The sequence below is a fragment of the Stegodyphus dumicola genome, chromosome X2, assembly GCF_044657685.1.
Source record: "Stegodyphus dumicola isolate Sdum_Otavi_A_Nest chromosome X2, ASM4465768v1".
NCBI lineage: Eukaryota > Metazoa > Arthropoda > Arachnida > Araneae > Eresidae > Stegodyphus > Stegodyphus dumicola.
In genome coordinates, this window is record NC_140781.1 from 161,667,397 (window position 1) to 161,688,973 (window position 21,577).

A 21,577-nucleotide genomic window follows, 5' to 3' on the forward strand; every position below is an offset into this window, starting at 1 on the left:
CTTCATCCAATTTGCACTTTCTTTTCATATATCTAATTGATCTAACACATTATTAAGAGCAACTAAATTCCTTGATCCTCTGTACAGGTAGCTTGTTTGTGCAGGGAAAGAAATGTATTTTGAAACTAACAGATAACACTTTCATTTTGTTATCTTTTCCGTTAAAACGATATCTTCGTGTAGTGCGATTAATGATATTGTGACAGAATATTGTAATTTTCATAAATTTAAGTTGCTGTTATCTTCCTATTATACTCATCAGAATTTGAAAAGTGGTTGGAAATGTTCCCAGAACTTTATTTTGTTCAAGTAAACCTTATTCGAAGCAAGAAAGGAAACAATTTTAAGAAATACGAATATTTATTTCTAACCTTTTAATATTAATATGCGTATCAGTACCTCCAGTTGTTCCATGAAATCTTATCCAGTAGCAACGTCGTTAAAGAAAGGGTGTTATTTTTAATTTTACCGCAAGTTTAAATATAAAAAATAGTTATACTTTGTAAATTTATACTTTATTTAGATAACAATTTCTAAATTACTATTTTACACAAAGAAAGGTGTATTTATGCATTAAATCTTATGAAACTAATACATTTCAAAGTAAGGCAAGAGTTTTTAATTCACAAAAAATTTTGGATATTGAAATATATTAGAATAGTTGATATATTATAAGCATAATTTAGTTTTAAAACTTATCTGTTGATGCCCAGTACAATAAGTAAGCGAATTAAAAATGCTTTTTCTAGTTTACATGTATGTGCGTAATCCTTACTTCTAACAGTTCAAAACATTATTTGATATTTTGTCTTTGAATGAGCATGTAATTTTACATCTCTATACCCATGAAACTTTAGAATGAGAACGCAATTTTTTTTTTTTTTTTTTTTTTTTTTTTTTTTGTGAAAGAAATTGGACTGAAGATTAAAATTTTGCTAACATTTTTTTTTTCTAAAACTTTCTGCTGTTGCAATTAAGTTTTCTTGATACTTAACAGCTCTGTTTCATACATTTCGCTTTTCAGATGACAAATAAACTTCCAAATATTTTTATATTTAAGCAATTCCCACTATTTTTATTCTAAACTTTATAAAACACCGTTAATGTGTAGGAAAAAAAATTGCGATTAAAATCACAAATTTAAACGTACCAATTTTACCAAGAATTAAATAGGAAAACAATTTGCGACTTTAATAGAATAAAAAGAAAGATGTAATTATTAAAGATTCAACAAGCGCTAATTAACTGAGCTTCTCTTAAATGTGAGGTAAATTTGCTTCAACGAATGGAGGCAGCAAGGCTAATTTGTTTCATAGCGTTACAGTGCGAAATGTTTGATATATTTGAACGTACCTTCCAATGAATATTTGCTTTGAAAGACATGATCTTACCTAAAACTGAATACTAATTATAGTATCATGCAGGCCATTTCATTGGAACTTCTCAAAAAGGTAGTTAACTCAAAATGGAACAGCAGTAGAAAGAAAGAAGAAAAATATTTGAATAGACTATCCACTTAATTGCTTTAGGCATTTCACTTTACTTCCATGGCTGTTTATTTTAAATTTCTTCTTTCAGTTATTTTAAGTAAAACTGTAAGTATAGGGTTTTAGCAAAATAATGTATATCAAATCAACGTTAAGATTAAAACTCACGAACAACTCATGCGCTTACAATATTTTAAAAATTTCTTTTCTTTTCATCAGTTCCTAGGTTAGCTTCGAATTCCAACGAAGGATTATGAAAAACGCCCATCAACTATGCGGAATTGTGTACTTTTGTTGGCGAAGGGATGAGAGTTGAAGTTACAACCTCAGCATATTAATGCAACGGGGTGAAAGCAAGGCGCCATGCTGCCGGCGAAAGCTACAGAAACCGCTATTAGGGATGCGGGTGTTTATATTGCGATGTCTCCCCGGTCATCTCCGACGATTTATGCGGGGGTTACGCTTATTGTTTTCTCAAATTTTTATTCCAGAGGCTTCGCAAAGCATTTCATCTCCCCATGCACAAAAATTATAAATAAGCTATAAATAAAATGATACTTCCAAACCATCCCCTCGCAAAAAAACTCAATATTTGCAGATTTAAAAATTAGCTGTAGCATGCGTTTTTAATCACCCATAACGCAGAATTTCAGTTATTCCAGGAAATGTGAGACTATTTTATCTCAGATGGGTCAAAATCAGGTTGCTAAATGGAAGTACGTAAGCATTTCGAATAACAAAATTCGGCATATGAAAACAAAAGTGAACAGTTATACGCTACGGCAATTTATATGATTTATATATATGTGGTAAGCATACATATCATACACACACATATATATATATATACTGAGAGAGAGAGAGAGAGAGAGAAAGAATGTATCACATACTTTTATTTTAAAACAAAATTATTTCAATATCATTTCCGCCCAATATGTCCGCCCCAATTAATCAATTATAGACCAAAAAAAAAAAAAAGTAAGAAATTTAGAACCAAATCCACAGAGATACGAAGGAAATAAAATTCAAAACCAGTAAAGTCCAGAATCTTCTATAAATATATAAAAACTCAACCAATAATCACCAAACCAGAAGACTTATAGTTAAATATTTACAGGAAATTTTGGATTTTATGGGTTTTGAGTTATGTTTCTTTTGTGCTTTTTCTGGGTTTGGTTCTAAATTTCTTACGTTGTGTGTCTCGCTATATATTATTACCGATTAGATGACGTGTGACCTAATTATAGGCTAGAGTTTCAGAGTCTCAAAAAGACGGCTGTGGCTGAAATTTAAGCTAGAGAAATTCTTTACCCCGAGTTAATTTTAATTACCACTTTGCTGAGTCAGTCGTTAAAAATCACATGAGGGATACATATCTTCTCTAATACATTAATTATTACTCTACATGTAATGTCTGAAATTTGTACCTTTCTTCCGGGACAAATCTTAAAATCTTAAAAAAAAAAAAAAAAAAAAAAAAAAAAAAAAAAAAAGAAAACTGCTGTTTTCTAACAGTAAGGCTTATCTGATGTGTTTAATTTTGATATGACTTTATTATGCTTAATTTCTTCCTCATCACGTTTATTTAATACTAGCCGCTAGACGGCCAGCCTTCGTCGTGCTTTTAAATGTACCGAAAAAATGTCTAAAGGAAAAATGCCTTTTTAATGCCTTTTACAATTTAAAAATTGCACAGAATTTTACTCTGCAGAGCAACTTTATCAAAAAACCTGATGTGTGCACCACATGACTTCCTTGTACGAAATATTAACCCTTTGTTGCATTATGTCTACTCTAGTAGACAGAAGTTTAAGTTTGTTCTTCTGTAAATGCATTAACAGATTCCATTCCTGTGTTTATTCATTCTATATTATTAGAACTTTCAACTGTCAATCATAGATGGCTGTATAGCATCACTAAGTAAAGCATTGCTATTTGGAAAATGGCTGCTACTTCTGCTTCCAAGTTAGTACAATTTCTCATAGTAAACATTATATAATATTGCTTACATTTTCTTATAGTGCCATTTTTTATTCATAATTAGTAATTTTAGACATTTCATTTTAAATGTCAATTTGAGAAAATTGTAGAGTGGGTAGATAAAGATCTACCGAAAAGTGTGACTTGAAACCCAAATGTACTGCCTATATACTGCGTACACGAGAGCATATCTGCGATTGTCGATATACACCGGTGAGGGTCCGAATGTACAAGAATGTAAAGCAATATTCGATCTTTCGCCGACGTATTTGGTGAACGTTGACATTCTCCGGTGAAAGTCGACATTCTCCAATTTCGGTCTTTCACGATAACATATATATTTATATAAGTTTGGTGCGGCCAATTGCAACCAAAATACGAGCGCACATCTAAATGTTATAGCAGTCCTATGTACAAAATTGCAACGTTCTGAGGCTACTCGTTTTTGAGTTATGGGAGATACATACGTACCTATGTACGTACGCACATACACCACGAAAAATTATCTTCAGAATTCATTTTAAATTAGTTTTACAATTTTTTGGGGGAAAAGGAGTTCTTTATCCTATCCTTGCGTACAGATGTCAAGCAAAAACTTCGATAGCTGTGAAAATGGATATTTGCGTTGAAATATGATGCCTGAAACTTTTCGCGATTACAATACTTCCTTTATACTTAGTACAAGGAAGTAAAAAAAAGAAAAAATCAATAAAAATGCATTACATATAAAACAAATTACAGTGATATAAGAAATATCCCTTAATACAAATATTAATCATCCTAATAAATAAATTAACCAACTTTCTGTTGCCTTCTGTCTTCTGTCTTTCCGAGTGGCAATAGTGCTGATATAATGAGAGAGAATTATCGATTTGATGCCATTTCATCAAAAAACATAAAGTTCAAAAAACTCATTCGGATTTTGAAAAAATCGTATGGTCTTGTCTAGATCACCCCATGTACAAAATTTCGTAGCCCTGGGTCTATTATCTTACGCGCAAATACGAACGGAACACACACACAAACTCTTCCTTTTATATATATAGATATATTTTATGTTCCTTTTTTAAAATTCTAATCCTTGAACTTTGGACAAAATTTACATTTTCATTATATTTATCTTAATGTGACATCATTATATTTATCATAATCTGACATTAAGAAAATTCCTCCATTTGTCGTTTTAAGTTTTATCCACTAATGACATATACTTTATTATTTAGTAGTTACATTATTTTATTTTATATATAATTATGCAACAGTTCTGTTCGCTTAAATCTTCTCCGCGCCGTACAGACGGGAACGTGGTTAATGTCTTTGAACTCCGTACCGAAGGACTCGGATTCGAATCCCTGAAAAGTCATGGATGTAAATGTTTTGCCCCTTCATAGGAGATAATGGTGGCGCTTATTAGGTGCCTATATAATAAAATAACCACCACTTCTGGCCTTAGTAGTGGCCAAAGTATAAAATCGCTAGTGCACCCTTAAAAAATTATCTCTTTCGTAGATTCGTTCGTAGAGTTTTGAATATTAATTTAGTAATTTAATAGGAATCCTATGTCAGTATTGACAAATTTGAATATAACTGAAAATTGACAAAACTGTAGTCAGAAACCTAAGCTTTATTATTTAAGTGCAATGAAACTGTTACAAACCTTGGCTTAGGTTACAAACCTTGACTTTGTATTTGAAATTTCTAATGCTTATATAAATAAGAATTTACAGAATTTTAGAATAATCTATGTGTTAATAGCCTAATTGTACATCTCAATCAAATTGATATTTCTCAAAGTTTTGAAACTAGGGCTGTACGTGAGAATGAATTAATTTCACGTTTAACACAACTAAGTGTAAGGCCTAATATTTGGAATTAACTAAAGGAAATAAAGGGCACCATTCATTGGCGCTTATTTCCTTTTGCTGAATTGCCTTCTGGTCATTTTAAATATCCAGTTGGCCAAAATTAATTGTAGCAAAGTAATGCGGCAAATGCGTAGAGGTTAAAATAGGATTCTCTCGGCTTAAAGCGAAATAAATGACCACGTAACATATGCTAATTTTATACAATGCTTAGTTTTAAGCACACAGGACTAAATGCCAGAAAACGTTCTCCTGCAGATTTAATCTCGCAATACATTTTGGGGTATTTTCAAGTGTAGTTTGGCTAAAATCTTCTGATGCCTTCTAGTTGGTCTCGTAAGCATTAGAACTCACAACAAAGGCAAACTATTTATATCTAAAACTTATTTTTATAACTAAATTTTGAATTTTTGCTGTGATTTATAATTCCGTTTGGTATTAGTTAATGAATAGTTTATCGGTTTAGAGATTCCTGTAAACGTTGCTATATTCCTATACATCTGAAAATGCCTGCTTTTTGAGGTCTGTTTGTTTGAAAATGTTTCTTCAAATACAAGACCTTTCTAATGACTGTGTGGATAATTTCGTTTAAGAAACACCTCTTTATTTTGATGATGATCGCATCGTAGGCTAATCTGTACATTAGTTAAGGCATTTCCTTCATGGAATAATTATTTGGTGCTAAACCATATCATTCAGAAGCTGTTTACATCCTTCCTTAGTTTGTTGGCTGTCATTCTCAATATTAAAATTGCATTGACTGCAATAAGCTTCTAATCATTAGAAATTTGGAATAAATTCTAATAAAAATGGAAAGCTGTAGGTATTCTAGGTGTTCAAATTTCTCATCGTTTTAAGATAATTATCTTTATTCGTGATGCAGTAAATAAACATTAAATTTCCAACTTCTGTTGCCGATGTGCAGCACCCGAAATGCGCAATAACTATTTCAGTGTTAGTAAGAATGGCTTTAGTGTTGATGATCGATGTTGAGATTTCTCCAAACATAATAATTGATATAACCTTTGAAGATATTGAATTCACATTCTCTCTGTCACATAACGCAGTTCTAGAAATCTTGAGTTAAAATAACGCGTTTTTCAAAAACTACAAATATATTGATTTGCTTATGAAAGAATATCTTCGCTCAATATCAATAGCTTTGCTTATGAAAGAATATCTTCGAGCTATACAACGCATACAATTATTGCATCCAGCATTTCAGAGCGACCCTACCCGAGGCACCTGAGACAAGTCACTTTATTATCGATGGCTTATCGCACGTTCACCACAGGCTTATCGACAAAGGTGTCGCTTCTCGTAAAAACTATTTGGTGCTTAACCATATTACCAGAATCTGTGCATATCTTCTCTTTTGTTTATTGGCCACGAACTTATTTCTCCTGAGTCCGTGGATGAGTCCCACTGAACAATTCTTTCAACTTCCTGTAAAACGATCTCTTGTTTTATGTAACACGGTGATTAAATTTTGGACGTGTTTAGTTCTGTTCACTCTATTGTTGTTTTTAGCAATAATTCTCAAATTTCAATCACAAGCTCTCATATAAAATTTAAAGATTAAAAAAGCCATAAATATTGCTCAAGCAAAGACTAATAATAAAAGAAAAATGCTTTTCTCAAACTTTCGCTCAATTTTTTGGTAATTTTAACCACAAAAGGATATATAGGCATGCAAAATTAATAAATAAAATATTTTTGTTCAATTAATATGCTATACAGTATATGTATTACTGCCATTATAAAAATGAAGTTAGAAATAATGCATAGAATTGTTATGTATTAATTGTTATTATTTAAAAGCTTTAAGTTATTTGCTTACTTAATTCAGTTTTGAACAGTAACATAAGTCATTAATTTTTGCTTTAGTTGTTTAAAGTTGGTTGCAAGTTTAAACTGTAACTTTTGTAAACTTTAAATTTAGGTTTGGTTGCTTTAAACGTTTTCTTTTGTTGAAGTTGCTTAATTTTAATTTGAGTTTACTTGGTTATTGTACTTTTGTTTTGATCCTTAAGGTTGTTTAACTTTTAACTTTAATTATTTTAAGGCTTTGTTTGCTGCACTTTTGGTGTGTTAATTTTTTAAATTTAACTTAAGGTAATTTTTTGACCCCTTTTCTATTAAAATTTATCGAATTCATATTTTCTGACTGGTGGTAAGGTAAATCAATAGTAATCGAAACTCAATCTGGATAATGTGTATACCTACTTTCTGTTGAATAAACAATTTATTATTGTGCTGACATTTTAATGAATTTAATTGTTATGTAATAGTTTAATTTTTATTGTCCGTCGTTTATTGGGTTGAAAAACTATTCCTTGGTTCTGAAAAATTTTCACATCCAAAGTGTCGGCTGAGAACTTGTTTCTCAGAATTTCTTATCTGGGGATTACTGCACTCCGAAATTCTTTCGCTAAGCGTTGTAACACATGTTCTGATGACCGCACCATCTGGAGTTTTTATTTAAACAGGACCCCGTTTGCTGTGACATTTCTAGCTGGAACATGTTCTATGAAGAGCTTGTATATGAGAGTAAAAAGTCGTTGGATAGGAAGCTCGCAGTGTTGGATCTGCACCTGGAGACGAGGCTAGTTACCCACCTTTTCCATCAGCAGAGAGGAGGTTGACTCAGCAGAGTGGTTGAACCGCGATAGTCTTCTGGTAGTCAGGAAAGCCCTTCCCATGAAGATTTCTTTGTTTGGGTTGCTGTGCTTGGCGTTCTTCCGATCATCATACTTCGCCAATTTTTTCAAAAGCGCGCCGGGTATAAAAGTGGCTGCGCAGTGGATGACGAGAGAATCGAGTATCATCTCGAAACTCACTAGCATTCTTAATGTTTGCCTTGCCAATAATTATTTTCCTAGAAAATGGAAGACTGCCAAAATTATCTTGCTGCCCAAAACGGGCAAGGATATTACTAAACCGGATGGCTTTAGACCCATCAGTTTACTTCCTGGCTTTAGCAAAATTTTTCAGAGTATTATTTTAAAGAGAATTGAACTTAATTTTTACAAGATTCCACCCGAGCAATTCGGTTTCCAGAAAAAGTTAAGCACTATCAAGCAGCTTGTTAGATTAGCCGAATTTGTCGGAGCCTCTTTAAACAACAATCAGACAGTTGCTTTACTCATGCTAGACGTGGCGAAAGACCGCGTCTGGCATGAGGGGCTTATTGAAAAGCTCATCGCTCTGAATTTTAGTCGATACATCATTCTCCTCATCAACTTTTTTTATTACAAATAGAAGTTTCTTTGTCAACATTCATGACGATAATTTTGATTGTAAGACACTCAAAGCCAGAGTTGCTCAAATTTCTGTACTTGGACCTATTTTGTATATTTTTACGTCTCTGACTTCCCTAAAATAAATTCTGATATAAATTCCTTCCTCCGCTGTTACGCCGATGATACGGCCGTCGCCATTAAGTCTTTTAACGCTGATACTGCTATTAAAAATATGCAAAGATTTGTCTCTGATATTGAAAATTGGTGCAAGCAATGGCGCATCTCCATCAACGCTAAAAAATCACAACTTCTGTTAATTAACAAAAAACGCATAATGACTCCTGCTAGAAGAAAACTTAAAATTTTCAATATTACTGTACCTGAAGTTAAGAAAGCTACTTACCTTGGTGTAGTCCTGAACAAGCAATTCAAATGGAAAGACCATATTATTAAGGTCAGAAACAAAGCTCACACTGTAATGAACAATCGTCCACCCCTGTTGGGTAAATACTCTAAATTGGACCTTTCTCGAAAAAGACATCTTTATACGGCCATTATCAGGCCAATTTTTTCCTATGCATCCCCTGTTGGGCTACAGTTACTACTAAAGATCTTTATAAATTGGAAGTGCTACAAAACAAGTTTATGAGGCTTATAACAAACGCACATTTTTATGTGTCAAACGGCACTCTTCACAGAGACCTTAAACTGGATACTGTTGAAAAATACCTCAATAAAATGAAAAAAACTTTTTTGACAAAGCCATACAATGCGACTTTTTACATCATTTTAAAATTTTTGACTACCTACCTTTGAGAGAAGACAGTTGCATCAGACCTTACGCGGCGCACCTCACCCGTGACGATAATTTCACTACTTAGTTCGCTTTCACGGATTTTCCTGTATATAGTGTAAATTTGTATATAGTGTATATATGTTATGTATCATTGTATCTTTTATTTTGTGTTTTGTATTTGTATTATATGTTATACCTTACGATATCTGATTTTAATAATAAAACTTTTCTCAGACTTATTTAATTTTTCTCAGACTTATTTAGAAATGAATGCTTTTACGAATCTCATGTCTTAACCACCTACTTATCATGATACAACACTACCAGACACCCACTAGTCTTTAGCCTCTCCATGCCCACGGCTTTTTTGGTTTTCTTTCTTCTTGTGACCCTGGTCACTCCTCTTTCCCCATTTCCAACGCTTTCTCACTGCCGTCCAGACTGTTCAACGTCTTGTGCCCTATTGGGATACTTAGTCATAGAGCCGGCAACGTCGCGTGCTCTACAGCGACAGCCCGGCATAAGAGTATCAAAAACAAATGACGAGAGAGAGAGGAAGAAGAGAGCGAAAACAAGAAGCATCGCAGCGTGATCGTCACAGTACCTCTTTAGAAGTCGAAAAAGTTCTATATGAAGATGAGAAATATGGAATGGCTGCGGAGTACGAGAATAATGCAGAACCTTGGAGGATAAAGCAGTAGATCCACTGGAAAGACCACTGCGCCGCTGAAGGTTTAATGTTTTGCCGAAATTAGCATGACGGTTTGGGACCAGCAGCCCAGCCTGAGGGGAATTGCAGAATGGCGGAGTTCCAGGCCGCCGCCTCGGGATCAGCATTTAACTAATATTCTTTTATTTTGTTCTTTTGTTTTACTGATTTTCTTTCCCGGTAATGTACCCTACAACTGCAGTATGAAATTTAGAAAGTAAGAATACCAGTGAACATTTCGGAGGTGTCCTCTCCCATAATTTTAGAATGTTAAATCATTATAAGGCATGTTCCAGTTTATTTTGATATGTCAGCCATAAATGTTAACGTTGATGACCGCCACCAACAAATTAAACAAATTGTAACTGTAAACCTTTAATGTCTCTAAATAAACGTAATATTGATTTTACTTACTTTTGTATTGTTATGGGTTTGGCGAGAAGATTAATCCGTAAAAATATGCTCTCGCTCGTCGTCAAACATGGGATCTTCGGATATACATACACACTGTTCGAAATATCTTTGTTTATCTTTTGCGTATAGAAAGGCCGTTAAGGAAAATGCCAAACGAATCTAGTCAACCAGTTTAAGTTAGTAACAGATTGTCGGCTACCATATTGGTTCGGAAGCATATATAGAGAACAAGATCCGTTCAAGGTACACGAAATTTTGAAAATTTCATTGCCCGTTCGAAGAAAGCCAATCACACGATTTTCTTATTAGCGGCTGAGACTAAAAGCGGAAGGAAAGAATACCTTTATTCTTTACATTAAGACGAAATTCATTCAAATAAGCACAACAGAGCAACAAGTTGGATAGTTTTATAAAATAAGTTCTTTTTTCAAGATTTAAACAACATTGCGTTTAGATTCAACGCTCGCACTTTCAGTTATTTTAAGTTACATTAAAGGAAAGCATTTATTTTTTTATATTTATAATCTATTTATAAAGGAAAAAAGATAATTATTTGTTTTTATCTCTGATTTCTTTTTTTTTTCTTTGGAAAACGTTGTTTTATTACAGGTTTATACTGAAAATTCAAAGGTTAAAATGTAAAAAAAAAATAACGAACGACAGATTGACGGAGAAATGAATGCTTTTACAAATACTTAATCTTAATTGTAATTTTAAAAGTTTTAAATGCGAACTTTTAATGGCTTAAGAGAACTCTTGAGTGGGAACAGAAATAAAAACACGATTTATTGTGAAGCGTTCCAATTCTAGAAGCTGAAGTAAATTCAGAGAAACAAATTGTAAAACCTCTCAAGCTTTTATCGCATTTGAAAGATTACGTTTTTAAATTGAAAGCAGATGGGACTATACTTAGTTTTTTTTAGATACTATCCTCACTGAAAAAATGAAAAAGAAGATATAAACCGTAAGAAAATATTCTGTAAGAAATTTCAAAGTCATTAGGTCGCAATTCCAAAAAATATTTTCACTTATAACTTAATTTCAAGGGAGCTAATGAAGAATTATTTATAACAAAATTAGTAAATTCAATTCAGGATTTTGCTAATTCTTTGAATTTTCATATAATTTTATAATACAAATTGTATATAATTATTGTAAGTTGAGAAAAGTCAACTCACATCATACTTAAGAGTTTTACGTTTGTTTCTAGTTACAGTGTTTGAAATTAACATTAGACTTTCAAAAACTATGCATTTTATTCTACGAAAATCTCGTCTCATTTTCCACCTGAAGATGATAATAAGATTAATCTAGAAATTTTAAGCAAGGAAGGTGTAAACCAGCCTAGGTCAATGATAGCTTGTAAATCACTTGCCTCTGAAATTTTTATTATTATACAAACTTCAGTAATCTCTCAAGGAGTGTTCGAAATTATCAGCAGTTGTTAGTTTTATGTGACTGGTTAATTTATACTTAAATTTTAATAATGCTCGAAAAATAAAACGTTTAAGCCAGATGGAATGCGGTTAATTTTAAATCCAATATGAGAGCATTGGGATTGTATTATTAGTAAAGCATATTTATAATTAATACTTTGGAATTTAAAAGGAATTTTATTGAATTCCTTCTAATACGCAGACAATCACAATCCTTTTTGTTCGATTCAGAAGCAAATCATTTAAATGTACAATTCTTTTCCAATAACAGGACTCGTTTTCAGGTTAAATGATAAAATTATTTTTTTCCAGCTATAACAAAGTAATAAATGAAGAATTTTGACCCCTAGTACGCGAATTGAACTAAAATCATTCACCTCACCTTTAATTATTTTCAATCTACCCAATCTATGTGTTAAGATGCAATTCTAAGTAACCATAGGACATGACTGCATAAGATACTGCTACTTTGAGACATAAGGTATCCTTAACTACTTACATATAATTCCTTTTCACAATTGTTTGTCCATTGTACACATATGGCTTAAACCAGCGGTTCTCAACCTTTTGACTAACGCGTACCGTCTAAACAAAAATTGGAAACCTTTAGTACCACCACTACAAAATACTAGTACCACCACCACACTTGAACAAAGCTCAGATCGCATACATTTACGAGTGTTAGAGGAAAAAAACTCAGTCAGGATGTTGGGGGTTTAATTTGTGAATTAAATAGTTAAAAAATTATTTTCTTCTTTGCGTAGCACCTATTATTCTCTTGCGTACCACCGGCTGAAAAATCCCTGGCCTAAACCATTAAAGCCCCTTTTTTCAGAATACTATTTACAGTCCCTCTAGGAAAAATATTACCATAGTCTAACATGTATTTAATAATTGCGTCTGATCTGCTTTTCCCAGCTCTGGCTATCAGTAAGTGCAATTCTAAAACAATAGGGCATATATATTCCCTGAAGAATATTGAACTTAACTGAAGTTTAAAAGAGTTAATCTATACGATTGACAAATTATTAAATAATATTTTACAACACAGAATAAAAAATATTTTTCAGAAAAGTAATAAGGAAAATGCTTTTTAATGCAGTCTTTCAATAAATTCACTAAGTTATGATTCAAGAAATTTAGCACATTACTCTGATATTAATCATAAGTAATTCAAAAAAATTTAGTCAAGTTTATCAACAGGCGTTTTCTCACTGTAGTGTCATGCAATCTAGATTTTAATTCTTCTTCTTCATCTTCAGATTGACTTGAACTATTTTAAGAGCAAATATCACCTCAAAAATATAATTCAAATTTTTAAAGCAGCAGTATAGTTAAGTTAGTGGTAACTAAATTATTTAACGATGACTACTATCCTATCAATTACACGCTGTTAAAATAATCACTAGCTGAAATTACTGCGATTGCAGATCAAGTTTCTTTGGTATAGTCTTGATAACAACTAGTACTATGGAAAAGTTCATATTTCTGCATGCTTTGTTCCGTGAGGAATAATTAATTAGCTTGACTATCATCAACGGCATCCTGCCAAAAGATTAAACTGAGTCTCAAATACCAGAAAGATCAAACTATCTCCGGCTCGATGTTGCCTAAGCTGAAGTTTTACTAGAATGAGACGAAACTGGACATGAATGAAATATATTCAAGCAGAGCTAACGACAGGAAGTGATTAGTTTCACCGATTCTATAAAAAGTTCTGAACTTAATGTCCTTGCAGCTAAACTCTCTATTGCCTGTGCCATAGTAAATCCTAAATAAATCCTCACAAAAAATGAAACAAAAATACAACTTGTCGTGGAATAACAATGATCTGAAAATATATCTCAACTGAATCCAAATCTATATGGAGAGGACAACAAACAAGCGGCTTCTTTCGCCAGACACGCTGCTAAGGTGAAAATGCTGTTCAGGATAATACTCAGCAGCCAAAGTGGCATACAAAATATGTTATTAATTCTTCCCTAGAATATTCGTGGCAAGCTGAGTGGGATACTTCAAGGAGACATATTCAGGAGTTCATTCTCTCAGTTGATGGTTCTATGCAGTACATTAATTTTTGTATCAACCAATACCTTACAAGTCATATTGAGATTACGGCAAAGCACAGTAGGGATATCTGCCTAAGGAAAGTCTTCGTTGAGGATTTTCAAAGGAAACAGGCTCGTATACACGTTACACATGGTGAAAAACATGAAAAAAACACTTGCAGCCAGCCCATTTGCCTGGAATCAAACCCAGGTCGGAACTACCGTGTTCAGGAATTTTACCGCTCTGCCGCTGGCGGACGTTTGTGAAGAAAGAAGTATGCTAATCATTTTTAGGATCTAAACCCATTTTCGGAATTATTTTAGGAACCCAACCATTTGGGACCTAATCCTTTTCGAAACTTTCACTGCAGACCACCTCCGTGAGAAGCCATAACATATAAAACATTACTTAATAAGAATGGGCCCCTCAGAAAGAAGAAAATCAACATGAAAGGGGGTTCTTGAAAGAAATATCTGGAAAACGGAAGACGACCCACATTAAGCAGTTCTAGAACTTTCATGTCTGTACCAATTCTGTTCCAATTAGCAAACATAAAAGTAAATACCCCAATTCACAATACCGCGTGGATTTATTGAGCTTTAAAACATAGCAAACAGGAAATAAAATGTCTGTTCCTAAAGTAATGCTTGAGTACTACAACTCTGGATGAATAGCATATAAGAACTATATATATGGAGATCTGATGTCCGATGCCACAGAATTGTCCTTTGGGCTATTATCAATATCTGTACTTGCCATAAATTTCAGCCATGTTTCATCCACTTCTTTTATAATACATAATTTGCATAATTCTGAGAAGTTTAGTGTGATTCAGAAAAATAAGAACATGGAAACAGAAAATTAACTAATTAATGCAATTCAAAATAAACCTTTCTAACATTGCCGAATAATTTTAAATAAATTATAAATCACTTCTATGCTTCCGCCTGAACTCAATTCCTAAAACTTAGATTTCTCGTAAGTGCTTTACCTAAAGAGTAAATCAAATGTTTATTTTTTCCTAGATAAAAATTCAATAGAAAATAGCAGAACAGTTAAAACTTTGACTAATCTTATATGATAAAATATTTCAGAGTTTCTAACTGATACCCAGATAAATAATGGAAAACAAGTATGTACCTTTTGGGGAGAACGAATTTTGAAACAGCAAATAATAAAAAATATCAGAAAAGCATTTAGATTTCTGATGGTCTTGATGATTAATCAGGAAAGATTGATTACCTTTCTTTTAAACTGCTCATGTTATGAATCATAAATAACTTCCTCATGTACATGTTTCACTTACTGTATGTATGATATTTTACGTGAAATGCCCATATATATATTTTGTTGAATTTCAAGAACTTCTGTTAAGAACGACAATAAATTACATTCAATCAAATTTTTCAAGCACCACCGTGGGTGCCATGGAAATCTCAACTTGAACCAAATGCATTTTTTATTTCGTTGACATCCTACTATGAAAATATTTCAAATAGTTTTCAAGTCGTTTTATAGTATCTCTACAACAAAAATTGTGGGCAGCTGCAACGATTTCTGAGTTAGTGTTCTCTAGATTTTTTGTCATATGGAGGCCAGTGCATCAACAGTGAAAAAGAGCACATAAAGGTCAAGAAAGTCTGAGTTATTATTATTAGCCGTTCAAAAAATGTGTACCACTTCTGTGATTATTCTTGTAAGATAAAGTTATTCAAATTCGCTGCCCTTTGAAATAATACAAACGTTTATTCTGAGCTGAAAATTTCATGAAATGAAATATCTAGAGCAATGTTAAAAGTAGTTTTTCTTGAAAAATATAACGTCAAAATGCAGCATTAATCCGATTCGTGACGGCTAGCCAGATTTTGAACAAAATAATAGCCTAGAAACAGGCTTCTGTATAGAAAATATGCATGAAAATAATAAATTAAATTTTTCCCTTCAGATTCTCCAAACTGTTTTCTCGATAAAGTACGATTTCTATTTTATCGTCTTTTCTTTTTGTTTAAACATAAGAAAATTTGAATAACACAGAAAAATAGCTAAAGAATCAACTGCATAGGAAGCAAGTCTTTTTGTATTGATTTGTACCCATAGAGTAAGGACGAAGACCAGAATTCTTCGTTCTAGCTTTTCTAAGAAGTTGGACTTTATATTTCATAAACTATATTTCTCCTATTGGAATAAAATTCCATTGCTCAGAATCATTTTCGTAAAATCTACTTTAGTGTCTTACCATTCCGTATAAAATGATAAGAAACGAAAGATCATCTTACTCTTTCATACAAAACAGTAAGACAGTCTTTCGTTAACTCTAAATATTTGGGATTATTCAGGGAAGTAAACGTCACTATCAAATACAAAATATATCAGAATTCATATTTTAAAGTACATATGTATTCGACTTTACTCATATATTTATTTATTTCTAGCTAGAGGAAGTAGTTCTAGAAAGTTTGCTCCGAAAAAATACTGGATATCTAAACTGAGAATGTAATGCATGTATACTGAAGACCATCGGTCATGTACTCCGCTACATGATCCGAAATATGTGGACAGTAAATTAAAAATTTTTACGGAAGTTAAAGAAAATTCGTCTGGCCAGAAGGATATCAGACATAGCAGCCACTAAGACTAGATAATGTAACTGTTGCAAAAATTTAAAATTTCTAAACTCTGTACTCACAAAATAAAATTTTATTGTAATAATTCTTGAAATTTTATCTAGTAAATAATACATATCGGTAAACTGTAAAATATGAGCCCTATTAACTTTGCAATTACCAGAAGATTTTTAGAAGCAATTATATCAACGATTTTAAATACATGAGCACTAAATGAACGAAGCAAATATATGAACTATAAAATCAATTTCAAACAGAACATACCCAAAATTAAGCGAACATTTGTTTCTTATATGAAAGATTCTCAAACAATGCGTATAATAAAATCAGAAGAACATTGTAATTGAACTGATGGTTTCCAACTAAGTTATGGAAATTATAAATCTTTGGAGCAAGAAACATGAAATATCGTCTATGCCTTCGCTGGAATTTCTGCCACGCCTCTTCCACATGTTAGCTGGACATGGACATGTTAGATGGAAACGGTTTGCTATCGTGGTAGCACGATAGTAAACACAGGCAACTTAATAACTCATTTTAATGTCACAATTTCTTATCGACACTGTACAGAAGTGGTCACTTAAAACTCAACTGAGTGTTGAAAGGAGATTTCTCCTACTCACACCTTCGTAAGGCTAATTCCTGAAAATATATTTAACTTATGGTGCTATCTCAGACAATGTTTCATATTCAAACTTACAGGTAGTAACAGTCCAAGTGAAACGTGTTAGCATTAGTTCAATATTTTGCACGTTTTATCCTGTTTCTTTAGCAGAGTTACAATTACAATTACAGTTTCATTATATTAATACTTCTAAACGTATTATCATAATTTATCAACAAATGATTTATTTAAATTTAGGAAGAAATTATGTGTTACTAACAAACTAAATTTAAAGAATAAAAAGCATTGTAGAGGCATGAGTTTATTTCGAAGCAGGAGACATGAAAAATGAGCAATGCCCTCTCCGGGACTCGAACCTCGGATCTCTAGAATACCCGCAGAATGTGCTCACCATTTCACCACAAAGGCATACTAAGAAGACGGACGAATCCCCCTTTTAAAGGGCGACTAGGGATTAGGGAACACAATCTCCAAATCCTGGTGGTGGAGTATCATCATCTACCACCCTTTTTAGTTCGGGCGCCACTGTAGAGAGACATTAGGTTATTTTGAAGGAGACATGAAAAATGTTCAGTGCCCTCGCCGTTAATCGAACCTCGGACCTTTCGAATACGCACCAAGTGTGCTGGCCATTACACCACGAAGGCATGCAGAAAGGAGGAAGAGAATACCTTATAGGATCACTGTATTTTGAAGTACAGAATTAATTGTGTACAACATTATATATTTTACTTTGTGCTCTTTTTCTCATTCAAATTGATATTTTTCAGAAAACTGGGAAAGATAAATTCAATGTCGTTCAAAACGTCTGACAGGATTCACGCACTCAACCTTAACTGAAGTGAAACGGTGTTTCTTATTTAAGAGAAATCTGTGGAGCCATTTGAATTCTTGTATAGAATGGCTCTGATCAGCTGATGGAGAGATTCTGACAAAAATATCGCATGGCAAATAAAGAATTCCCTGTTAAACACTGAGAAGGCACAAATGCGAGCTTTTAAAGGAATTTTGCACTCCCGTTTCATAGAAATAAAGGCAATATTTTAATGAAATTATATTTAAATTAGTGTGATACATTTAGATAAAAAGAAAACGATTTTTCCTAATGTAAAATTTGCTATCTTTGTTGATAGTATATAGCAATATATGATCGTACTGATAATCAAAACTTAGCTTCATCTTTTAAGAATCAAGTTCTAAGAATTCTTTCTTACTAACGCAAGAAAACATATTCATAAAAATTAAGAATCTTAAAATAAATAAAAAAACGTTATAATGTAAAATATTGGTTACTAAATTTACCTTATAGTTTCGTTTCTGCAACTTCATTTCCATCCTATTCTTATCTCGTTGATAATAGACGCCAGCGAAGATAAGAATATTAAGAATCAATAGGGAGCAGCCAACAGCAATGGTGACGCTTAGAGCAGTAGAATAGGAACTTTGATGAATCAAGACAGAGCGAGTTCCCGTGTGGTTAGAAACAGTCTCAGAAGTAGGCCCAGGCTTCTTCTTAAAAACCTTCTGCGATGCTTCAGTTGTAGACATAACATTAATCAAAGTAGCATTTTTTGAAGCTGTGGGGCGTAGAGTGGAAGAAACTAACGTACTCGACAGCGTCGCAGATATTTCATCTTCGTCAGACAGTGGTCGTACAACACCGTCATAGGAAAGAGGATTATTGTGATCGTCTAGTAAATGATGCTGCGGAATGACTGATACTGTACCAGGACGATGCAACTGAGGTATGAGATTCAGCCAGAATGAGAGTCGATGTGCTCTGTAATGATCTCGAACCTTTGGTTTTATTCCTGCAAGATTAAATGAAGTTTAGTCAAAATTACTGAAGGATTTTCTTTACCAGTAAGACTACTTTAAATATAGAAAAAAAAAAGATTTAAAAATCAATTTTATTGTTATTTATCTACGTATTATTGCTATGTGCTTTATTCACTTTTTTGTTTTCGGAAAATTTATATACTAAGGAATATTTTTGAATATTACATATTCACGTACATAATGGACAATTCCTCATTATTCTCCAGAACTCTAAAACGAGTTTCCATATGGCTGTAAACAATCTCTGCATAGGACTGGTCTTTTTCTAATTGTTACGCATCCACAAGTATAGTATTTTACATGCTTAAGACATAATCTCGATTTTTGTCAGTGTGGAAAAATTGAGATTAATTTGGTGGACATAACAAACAATAGCAATTCGGTCACAGTGTCAAATGATATATCCTTTGTACTTGAGCGCTTTTACATTAACATCGAAGTCTTATTTAAGAGCCAATTTTAATTAAATAAAGAGGATAATTATATCTCACATGTTGATTTGATTATTTAGTTTAAGAAAAGGAAAAAAATGAATACAACTTGAGGCTTACAATAAATTGCAAAATTTTGTAAATTTGCTTTTTCGTGGGAAGAATTAAATATGCCACCCAAATGGGATAGTAGTTAATGGAATAATGGTTAGTGATTCTGACTACTGTCCCTTCGAATTCCGGAGAAGGCATGGAGGTTTGTAAAGATATAGTGTCTTTGTGGCATGAGGGCACTCTAAATATATGGCGAGCCGAAAGTCCTCTCGTGTGGTTTGGTGATGAGGAAAGAAGGGTGGGTACTTTCCCTCAAAAATTGGAGTAAAATTGGGCAAAATCACACTGTCACCTATTTGGTGCCCAAAGCTCTAGTCAGCGACAGGCGTAATCTTGTACTCCTTGCCATGCTGAATTTCGTGGGCTTGTTCTGATGAGGTCAGACAAGTGAGATTATTCACAACAACAAAACAACAGAATTAAACATTTTGATATACTAATGTCTGAAAGTTACAAATTTTAATTTTAAATTTGGTACAGGCAAAAATCAGTAAATAATTTTCTCTTTTACAGAAACACTTATTTGGTCTGATAGCACTAGCAGCAATGAGCAGACCTACAGAAACGCAATGTTATAATTTTAACAGGTCATCTAATTTACGAAAGAATAATATTTGTACCCACTGAATATACAATCTTCATTTACTTTAAAGAAAGATTTTATGGCTAGACAATGGTAACCATTTAATGATTGGATATGGATCTTAATATCTTATCTGAGATGCATAATTTCGTATTATTACTATAAGCACTTAAATAATTTAAGTTCAAAATAATGATACTGAAATAAAAGGTTCAGCTTGCATCGCCATGTTATCTGTACATGGGGTTTAGAAAATTTATGAAACTTGAAATTTCAGCAGTGGCTGCAAAGTAATTGAAGTCGAACTTCATCAAAATGCATTCCAGAAAAGTATTATTTTCTTCTTTAAATATCACATGATTTAGAGAAGTAAATCATCTAATGGAGAAAATGATCATGATTTGGTTGATCAAGAACTCGTTAAAGGTAATGGAATCATGTTAGGTACATAAAACTTCCTCAGTAAGAATTCTCATCTAATTAGCTCTGGCTCTAAGAAATATCTTCAGTGAGAATGACTCTACACGAAGTGATAATGAGCTGATTTCGGTTAATCAGATTATGTTACACGTGTAAATCCGTCCTAGAATAGTTTTCCTTACAAGACTTTTCTGAACAGCGCTAGGTAATTGATTATCTGAAACATTAAGCAATGGCCGTTAACGTTTTTAGAAATCAAAGACATTTGAGAACTAAATCACTTTTAATATATACCACACAGAATATTGTTCACTGTTTAGAGAGGTTTATAACTGTGATAAATTACGCATACATAATTTCTGATATATTACCTGAAGAAAAAAATGTACGGTAAATTACTTTCTAACTCCTGTAAGCTTTATAAGCCAGAAAAATGTAGAACAGAAATACGAACGGTTTTCTTAGTTAGTTAGCTGCAAACATCTTTTGCTAGTTAAGTACGCAGTTACCGATGGGTTTTGTTTTTTTATTAGCTGATAAGATTATAGTTGTGAAACAATTTATTTTCATTCACGAAAATGAAAGCGTATTGTATTCGTATACATATACAGTGTAGTGAGAGGAAGATATGTTTAAAATTTGAAGGAAATTTGCTGTACACAGCGTGCGAAATTCAGTGCACAGAGCTGCCGCCTCTGGCAGTAAAAACGATGTAATCAGGACTGGCAACAAGCCGAACTAGAGTTGGATACTATTTACAGATACGTTATTCCACGCAGCTTCAAAACCATGCAAGATTTCATCAACTATAGTGGATGGCTAGGTGTGGCATGCCAGTCTCTCAACTTATGACCAGTTGTTCTTAGAGGATGAGAGATCAGGAGAACGTGTTGCCCAGGTCAACATTCAAACATTCTCTGCATCAAGAAAAGTCGGAATGGGTAACACGTGCGTTTTCCTGTTGAA

At 32.9% G+C, this 21,577-nt stretch overlaps 1 protein-coding gene across 3 annotated transcripts in view; it reads right to left on the bottom strand.

The window, feature by feature from the left end:
• LOC118184174 (neuroligin-4, X-linked-like) overlaps nucleotides 1-21,577 on the bottom strand; it is a 314,614-nt gene that overhangs the window by 11,900 nt on the left and 281,137 nt on the right. For all 3 annotated transcript variants that reach the window (XM_085809802.1, XM_085809801.1, XM_085809800.1), the window contains exon 6: nucleotides 18,527-19,035. In XM_085809802.1, coding sequence (XP_085665928.1) covers nucleotides 18,527-19,035 — 509 coding nt within the window. The remainder of the gene's footprint in view (nucleotides 1-18,526; nucleotides 19,036-21,577) is intronic.